Source organism: Triticum dicoccoides, chromosome 1A (genome assembly GCF_002162155.2).
Source record: "Triticum dicoccoides isolate Atlit2015 ecotype Zavitan chromosome 1A, WEW_v2.0, whole genome shotgun sequence".
NCBI lineage: Eukaryota > Viridiplantae > Streptophyta > Magnoliopsida > Poales > Poaceae > Triticum > Triticum dicoccoides.
Window position 1 is genome coordinate 68,815,002 of NC_041380.1, and position 9,193 is coordinate 68,824,194.

Below are 9,193 nucleotides of genomic sequence, written 5' to 3' on the forward strand. Positions count from 1 at the left end.
CAACAATTATTGGTTGCATTATTGGTTGTTGCATTGCATGGTGATGCATAATTCCTTGTATAAACTCTCTTGAAAGTGATTGTCATCAATTACCAAAATGGGGGAGATTGTAAGAACATGCGATGCCCCCATGTTTGGTTTTGGTAATTGATGACAATCTCTATGGACTAATGGTTGCCTTGAGTTATATTTGAAGGTTTTGCCCATAGGCTTTTCTTGGAGTACATGTGTTGGTTTCAAGGAGAGTTTGTGTCGACCAAGGTGCTATTCAAGGAATTACCTAAAGGTTGGTCTTGTGAGAGGTTGATCAAGACTAAGTCAAAGAGTGAATCAAGTTGATCAACCCACAAAGCGTAGAAGATGTACCGAGAGGGATCAAGCGATCCCATGGTTGCGGTGTGCAAATTCAAGTGAAGCATCACAAAGAGATCAAATGCTTGAAGCTTGCCATCCATTGTGGTGACAATGGACTTGTGAGGATGTGCGGAAGAGTGACTCACCCATAGTGGAGTATGGGGGAGCAATCAACTAGTCTTCATCGAGCCAACGCAATCAAGAAAGGTGGTCCAACTTGAGGGAGTCAAGATCGTCATCATCTAGCTCAAGTGGACCATGTGCAAGGCAAAGGTTTTCCCTTGATAGGTTTTCTATTTTACCGGTCTCATGATGGTAGTTGGGAGACCGGGTTATAGGATCGATTGCCGTACTATCAAGGAGGGTTCTCGATGAGTAGCTTGACCATATCATTCATAGAGAGCTCAAACCATTGCATCCTTGCATCATATTTCTTGGTTCTTGTTTGGTTCTCTTTGTAAGTCTTAGAGCTTATGCTCATCTTGATGACAAGCTTGAGTTCATCGAAAACGGAGTTCACTCGCATCTTCTATGATGTTTTCGATGTTGGAGGTTATGCTCGTTCTTCTCTGTTGGAGGTTTCACTCCTCCATTTGTTAGGCATACCTCCCCTGCCTCTTCTTACTAACCAGTCACTGTTTTGATGCTCCTCGTCGTCTTGTTTCTAACAAGCTTGAGTTTTCTCAATTCGGAGCTCATATGCTGAAGTTGTGGCAGTTTAGGCTCTTTTGCATCCTCTGTTTTCTCTGTTGTGTTCTTGAAAGCCTCAAGCGGTAGTACTGCTCTCTAGAGCGGTAGTACCGCTTGTAAGCAGTAGTACCGTGGCCCTGTGCCGCGCGTAGTACCGCTTCTTCTGGGGATGCGCCTTTTTCGTGTCGAGTTTCGTGGTAGTAGAGCGGTAGAACCTCTTATAAGCGGTAAGCGGTACTACCTCTCCACCCGAGCAGTAGTACCTCTTATATGCGGTAAGCGGTACTACCTCTCCACCCGAGCAGTAGTACCTCTTATAAGAAATAAGCGGTACTACCTCTCCCTAGAGCGGCACTACCTCTCTGGCGGATTTTCAGCTCGTGTTTTTCTCTTTCGTGTCGAGTTTCACGGTAGTAGAGCGGTAGTAACTCTTATAAGCGGTAAGAGGTACTACCTCTCCACCCGAGCGGTAGTACCTCTTATATGCGGTAAGCGGTACTACCTCTCCACCCGAGCGGTAGTACCTCTTATAAGCAGTAAGCGGTACTACCTCTCCTTAGAGAGGTACTACCTCTCTGGCAGATTTTCAGCTCGTGTTTTTCTCTCTCGTTTGGGTGTTTTGACCGTGCTAAGCGGTAGTACTGCTCGTGGAGCGGTAGTACCGCTCGTGTGCGGGCTGAGCACATAACGGTTCGATTCGGGAGGCCCTATAAAAGGGGGCCTTCTTCCCCATTGAACCTTATCCTTTGAGCTCGTGTTCTTCCCCCATTGTTGACCTTCTTCGAGCTTGCTAACTCGCAATCCCTCCATGGATTCTTGCTAGTTTTTGAGGGAAAAGAGAGAGGAGATCTAGATCCACATTTCCACCAATCACTTTCTCCTCTATGTGAGGGGAACCCCTTGGATCTAGATCTTGGAGTTCTTTGTGTTCTCTTTCTTGTTCTTCCTCTCATTTTCCTCCCTAGCATTAGTTGCTTCGGTGGGATTTGAGAGAGAAGGACTTGGGCACTCCGTGTTCCCTTGACATTGCATTTGGTGCATCGGTTTGAGTTCTCCACGGTGATACATGGAAGTTACAAGTAGAGAACCTTATTACTCTTGGGTGCTTGGTACCCTTGAGCTTGTTCCTCTTGGGTGCTTGGGCGCCCTAGACGGTTGGTGGTGTTCGAAGCTCAATCATTGTGGTGTAAAGCTCTGAGCAAGCATTGGGGTCTCCAATTAGGTTGTGGAGATCGCCCCGAGCAATTTGACGGGTACCGGTGACTGCCCCCAAGGGTTGCCAAAGTGTACGGGTTCGGTGACCGCCCCCAAGGGTTGCCATTTGTACGGGTTCGGTGACCGCCCTCAAGGGTCCCTTAGTGGAATCACGGCATCTTGCATTGTGCGAGGGCATGAGGAGATTACGGTGGCCCTAGTGGCTTCTTGGGGAGCATTGTGCCTCCACACAGCTCCAAACGGAGATTAGCATCCACAAGGGTGTGAACTTCGGGATACATCATCGTCTCCCCGTGCCTCGGTTATCTCTTACCCGAGCCCTTTACTTATGCACTTTACTTTGTGATAGCCATATTGTTTCTTGTCATATATCTTGTTATCACTTAGTTGCTTATCTTGCTTAGCATAAGTTGTTGGTGCACATAGGTGAGCCTAGTTGTTTTAGGTTTTGTGCTTGACAAATTAACCGCTAGGTTTATTCCGCATTTGTTCAAGCCTAAACCGCAATTATTTTAAAACGCCTATTCACCCCCCTCTAGGCGACATCCACGATCTTTCACACCGCATCGATCACGTCACCGATCTGATCGTCATGCCATTGTGCACGATGCCGCTGCCCATTCTCTCATCGCCCCTCACATTGACAACGTCGTTTTGCCTGGTTCCTGGACGCTAAGGGGGCGGTAGCGATGCCGCCATCATGCTCTTATAGAAATACTGACCATATAGAAACACTGACAGATGGCATGGGTCATAATATGCACATGAGCTGAATAACAGGCCTTGAGCAAGTACAAAAGGGTAGGATCCAAAAGGTGTGAAACTCTGAGGTGTTTTTTTGTAGAGCAGCACAGCAAAGGGGTTCCCCTCCATTCGATTGTAACAACGATGGTAAGCTGAAGAACAAATTTAAACATAGGGTCTGATATGAATGATATTGCCTGAAATTGAACAAAGCATCTCATGAAGGAAACTATATGTTTACCTCGTCGTTGTCTATTTTTTATTTTTTCCAAGGGAAAAGTGATCTACAGACAACGCTTCCCTTCCCTGTTTCTTTAGAAGTTGCACACAATCTGTCCAATGCATTTCATCTGAAAAGAACAACACGAAATATTATAACTACATTTGATCGGTAGATTAGACGGTTATACAATCTACATCAGTCTCGGCATGTTGCTTTATACCGGGCAATTCCTATTCGGAGCACGGATCGAATGCTATGATAATACTTGGAAAGAAACATGGCGCTAGATAGTACAACATAACTACTGCCTTCCAAGACCCCCCTCTGCTGTGCTGTGTAACTTTTTTTAGTAGTCCATCAAGAGAAAACTTCTCTTGAAGATGTTCTGTGGTATTGATGTTATCAAAAGGGATACAGCGATATGTTTAGCAGCATTTCCTAGAAAAGCAAATGCTAGCTTGACAGTTAACTCAATACATATGTGGTAACTACTTCTTTGGTTCCAGTACACGGATCAGAAGGAAAGGAATTTCATGGTGCACCTTTTTAGATAATGGACTTGAATATTTCCAATGCATTTGAATGTTTTAGTTGAGTAATTGATATATACCGAGAGAGAGAGAGAGCAAAATAGCCCAAAGGTACAAAAATATCAGGGAAGTTGTCAGATACAGTTTTTTAAGATACAGGTAAGAAAAGCAGCAAGACAATCCGCCAAAAATGAAAGACGCAGTTGGAGGAAGGTGATTGGCAGGAGATGTACCAAAGGGACGATGACGGCCATGAGCAGGTGGCGGCAAAGGACCTGGAGATAATTACATTCCTGCGCAATATATATGATGTCGTTAGAAACATATGGAGTACTGCATTGGTTGTCGTTGATCGTATGGAGTATGACAGACTCAGAAAAGCAGAAACCATATGAATCATAACAAGATAATGCACAAGAGAGCACATAACGACATCACACATTGATCACAGGCCCAAGCAGGCACATTGACATGGATGAGGTTCATGAGTACATTTGCTGATAGACTACAGAGCATGAACGTGCAGACGTCAACAGATTGCAAAGCTCATTTACATATATACAAACAAAATAACCAGGGCACTGAAGCTTTATGACCCTCTACACATGGATATCGCCTTGACTGAAACTAAAACACAAGGGGCGAAAGTATTTTGAAGGTTGTTGCAGGTCAGCTGATCGATTTACTCATTTCACCTCCAGGCACCAAGTCCAGGATATACACTTGGAAGGTGTGCACCTACAACGCTCATGTAATGGGTAGAGGTCAGTGTACAAAAATATGAGAGTTGGAATTAAGAAATGGAATGATGGCAAGGGAATCCAAGTATGTTTCAACCTTACTAAAAGGCAGTCTGTCTCCAAGTAGCCCGACAGTCTGGATGGACAGTGACATTGTTGTGATAACAGTCACCATAGATCTGAAGCAACCAAATGATTTGGCAATATGTGCCTGCGAGCCGGAGCTCAAGTAGAGGAATCTATAGTACATCTATACTGATAAAAAACCATCCATTTACAAAACTTGTTTCCAAAAGGCTTAGGTCACCAAAAGACGTCCTTGTTCCTGAAATGATGCAAGAATCAATGAAAATGATATGGTGCAATGTGAAATGATAACAAAGGCCCAAGAAGAAGAGATCAATTGGGGCAAGGTAAATACCTAGTAAAGGGTTCTGCTTCTTCCAGACCTTTCTTGCCCACAGTCGTTGGGGCAACAGTAGGCACGGACGGTTCAAACCTGAAAAGAAAGGACATGACAAGCAGAAGTAGCATTAGGCATAGAACGGTTAATGCAGTTTCAATAAAAGAGACGCCGAGAGGCAAAGGAACATCAAGAACCTGTTTGCATTGGTTGTTGCATCAGTAAGCGCCAACCCGTCTTTCTCATGAGAGTGAACAGTTGAATGGCACTTATAATCCCCAAGACTCATAATATCATAAGATAACTGTTACAAAATGAGATGTAAGAATGGCATCAGTATGAATCCAATTTCAGATGAGAAATAATAAAAAAGAGCTCCCAGGAAAATGTTTATGATAAGTAATAAGGAGCATTTACATTTGCCTTTTGCCTCAGTGTCTCACCCTGTCCTGACAGAACTCTCAGGATCTGCCACACACGGATAAACCCAGGACTTATTCAGCATGCTGACCAAATCTTAATAAACACTACATTAACACATGTCATGTTGTAGCAGAGGCATTATAGCAGACACACAAGCACGACACCGATTGCAAGCAATGCATCATGTAAACAGTAACCTGCAGGACCACCACAACAGGAGAGAAAATAAGAAACTACCTGAATCCATAGTTGACGACAACACTGTTCCTCCACTTTAGTGTGCTCCAACCACTGGGCACACACACCGCTGACCAAAGCCCGCAACATGGTCAATCTGGTGGGATTGTCCATGCCCGAGGAGATCGTGGACGCTGCAACTGGCTCTGCTCTGACGCCCCGCCTTCTCCAGCTCCACCCTCACAAGAATTGAATGCTAGAAGAAATCAGTCAACTTGAGTCCCTCCAAAAATGGTTGCATGCTAGAAGATACAGATATATGATATCAGACCTTGAAAGGCATGCTAACCACAAGTTTCACAGCAAGAGACCTATAAAGGAGCTCAGGAACCTGGCAAAAAAATGAGGCTTTCATCATTATAGAACACATTGAGTAAGACACGAAATCTATATATCTTTGTTGTAGTTATTTTATCAAACCACGTAACAAAGTAGCATTCTTGTTAAATGCAGAAAACTAAGAGACTACTGAAATTCATCCATGTTTAGATTAGAAAATAGCTGCATCGAGATATCTTTTGGTGGGGTCACACAAGAAAAATATCAATACAAGACACAAAAGAGGGTATTAGCATGTGCTTCTCACCAATCTCAGCATAGGTATGGTTGCCCTGCCAAGAAACAACATGGATGTGGTTGTTTCAATTGAACTTAGGCACAAGCTTCTCACCAATCTCAACATACATGTGATTGCCCTGCCAAGAAACAACATGCATCAATTACCAAGCAGAAAAGGAAAGAGAAAATTACAAACAACATAGGGCACGGGGGCTAGAGATGCCATATACCTGGGCATCCAAAAGGACCATGTCAGTGTGTTTGATAGGACCGTTATAAGTGGACCCACGATGCTGCCACACACTCGAAACACACACACGGATGGTCAAGTTCTTGTTCCCCACAACAAGAGCCTGCAGATCAACCATCGCCGTCTACAACAAAAGTATCAGCACCAAAACACAACCATCACATGAGACCACATATTTATTCAACCAACAATATATGTCGCCACCCAAAATATCATCAACCTCATAAAAGCATGCCAAAACCTACCAAAATGAAGACTACCATCATACACAACAAACCTAGGTCATTCCTGTGGCCGGGAAGACCTCAGGGAAAACAATGTTCTTGGTCTCAGAGCCGCATTTGCCATCAGCATCTAATATAAGGATTTTCAAAGAAGCCCTTGACATAACACGAGACACTGCCACATACAGCTGCCCATGCGTAAAAACAGGACCCTTAAGATATATACCAACAACAGATAGGGTCTGTCCCTGGCTCTTATTAATTGCAATGGCATAGCATACATGAACAGGAAACTGGCGACGTCTAAGCACAAAGGGCGCATTTCCCTTCTTTCCCAATAATTCAATCATGGGGATATAAACGGTATCACCCACATGTGAGCCAGTCATAATGACAGCTTTGATAAGCTGATCACCTAATTCTTTTACAATTAGCCGTGTACCGTTACACAAACCATTTGCCCGTCTCAGGTTTCTAAGAAGCATAATCGGAACACCAACCTTAAGAGTCAGCCTATGATTTGGGAAATTTATAATTTTAGTTGCATTCAGGTACTCGACTGGATAGTAAACATCTTTGTCCCTAACAGAATCTGCAGAACCGTCAATAGAATTAGCACTCAAATAGTCTCTGCTTTCAGTAGGAACCAATGTAAGAATATAATCATTAATGTCCTCAGCATGGTCGTTGGTAGGGGCTAAAATGGCTCTCTCTTGCAAGTAACCAGAGTTCAAGTAGTTAAGCAAAAAATCACCGTAGACAGAAGAAACAATAGCAGCTATTGGATCACCAGATGTACAAACCAAAAGGTCATCCGGTATCTGTATCCAAGAAGCCTCAACTTCATCACCTCGCCTTGTGAGAGGCAACTTCCCTTCCCCAAGATCTAGCACCCATCTGCTAAATAAGGCAACATCCTTCTGCGCCTGGGTATCCGCACCATGCACAGCCAAGCGCATGTTAATAGAAAGCGACAATTTCTGAACAGAACGTCACAACGGAGAATTTGTGATTGCTGCATCAATGATCTGAGGCCTAGTACCTCCCTCAACGACTGGTAAGATTTGTCTAAGGTCACCACCCAAGACCATCACTACTCAACCGAATGGAATATCCGCAAGATCTGGATTAGCCACAGAGAGGACATCATGCAAAGTTCTATCTACAGCCTAAAGCATTTCCTGTGTGTCATAAGCGCCTCGTCCCAAATAACAAGCGAAGATACCATCAGCAACTTATAAAGCTTAGAGCCTCTTTTAATATCACATTGCGTATTATCTTCAAGAAGAATAGGTATCTTAAAGCGAGAATAAGCAGTTCTACCACCAGGCAACAACAGTGACGCAATGCCCGACGACGCAACAGTAAGCACTATCTTCCTCTCGCCCCTAAGGAAATCACATATTGCACTCCACAGGTAAGTCTTCCCAGTACCACCATACCCAGAGACAAAAAAGCCCGATTTCCCCGCCTTCACACACTCTACAATTGTCTTATAAGCAACCAACTGGTCCTCATTTAAACTGGCAAACATAACCAAGGACTGTTTAGACAGAGCACATGCATCATAAGACAGTTCCTCACGAATAAGGCGATTATCATCAGACTGCTCACCTTCGCTAGAGCGAGATGGCAAGTTAAAACTTCTTATATCAGAACCATGTTTCAAGAAAATGTCGACCAACTCGTTAAGAAGCATATTTCTTAATCTTTTAGGAGGAACAACATAGTTTGGATTACCCAGGGCATGCCGCTACCTATGCTGGATATCATCATACATGCTAACGCAGTAACGTTCGAAGAAACCCATCTCATCCCTGATAGAACAGTGCATGAGCATAGTCACAAACAACTCTCTAAGTCGATTCCCAAACCCCCAGACAACCGCTTCATCAAACGCTATGTACCACTCGTTATCATCTCCTAACAAACCACGCGCGGAACAAGCCTCTTTAAAGGTGTGATAAAGACGACCAGAATATTGATACGTCTCCAACGTATCTATAATTTTTGATTGCTCCATGCTATTGTTGGGGAACGTAGTAATTTCAAAAAAAAAATCCTACGCACACGCAAGATCATGGTGATGCATAGCAACGAGAGGGGAGAGTGTTGTCTACGTACCATCGTAGACCGGCAACGGAAGCATTGACACAACGTAGAGGAAGTAGTCGTATGTCTTCCCGATCCGACCGATCCAAGTACCGAACGTACGATACCTCCGAGTTCTGCACACGTTCAAGTCGATGACGTCCCTCGAGCTCCGATCCAGTAAAGTGTTGAGGGAGAGTTTCGTCAGCACGACGGCGTGATGACGGTGATGATGTTCTACCGACGCAGGGCTTCGCCTAAGCACTGCTACGATATGACCGAGGTGGAATATGATGGAAGGGGGCACCACACACGGCTAAGGAACGATCACGAAGATCAACTTGTGTGTCATGGGGTGCCCCTTGCCCCCGTATATAAAGGAGGGAGAGGGGGAGGTGCGGACGGCCCAAGGGGTGCGCCTGGAGGAGTCCTACTCCCACCGGGAGTAGGACTCCCCCCTCTTGCCTTGTTGGAAAAGGAAGGGGGAAGGGAGAAAGAGGGAAGGGGGGCG

General features: G+C 44.5%; 1 protein-coding gene across 3 annotated transcripts; it reads right to left on the minus strand.

The window, feature by feature from the left end:
• Positions 1-4,180: 4,180 nt before the first annotated feature.
• LOC119363682 (ATP-dependent DNA helicase PIF1-like) lies at positions 4,181-8,667 on the minus strand. Of its 3 annotated transcripts, none has more exons than XM_037629052.1 (9): positions 6,348-8,667; positions 6,146-6,254; positions 5,831-5,890; positions 5,560-5,738; positions 5,317-5,367; positions 5,097-5,203; positions 4,918-4,995; positions 4,594-4,821; positions 4,181-4,494 (listed from the first exon to the last, which is right to left on the minus strand). In XM_037629052.1, the coding sequence occupies exon 1, from the start codon at positions 7,548-7,550 to the stop codon at positions 6,645-6,647; it is 906 nt and encodes a 301-aa protein (XP_037484949.1). In that variant the 5' UTR covers positions 7,551-8,667; the 3' UTR covers positions 4,181-4,494; positions 4,594-4,821; positions 4,918-4,995; positions 5,097-5,203; positions 5,317-5,367; positions 5,560-5,738; positions 5,831-5,890; positions 6,146-6,254; positions 6,348-6,644. The 3 variants fall into 3 exon arrangements, with proteins under 3 accessions (XP_037484949.1, XP_037484943.1, XP_037484959.1); XM_037629046.1 differs by having other exon boundaries at positions 5,560-5,755; XM_037629062.1 differs by lacking the exon at positions 5,317-5,367 and having other exon boundaries at positions 5,560-5,755.
• Between the last annotated feature and the right edge of the window lie 526 nt (positions 8,668-9,193).

Bases quoted from the DNA above. Each gene is read 5' to 3' on its own strand.
- LOC119363682 (XM_037629052.1), bottom strand. From the start codon at position 7,550: ATGCGCTTGGCTGTGCATGGTGCGGATACCCAGGCGCAGAAGGATGTT.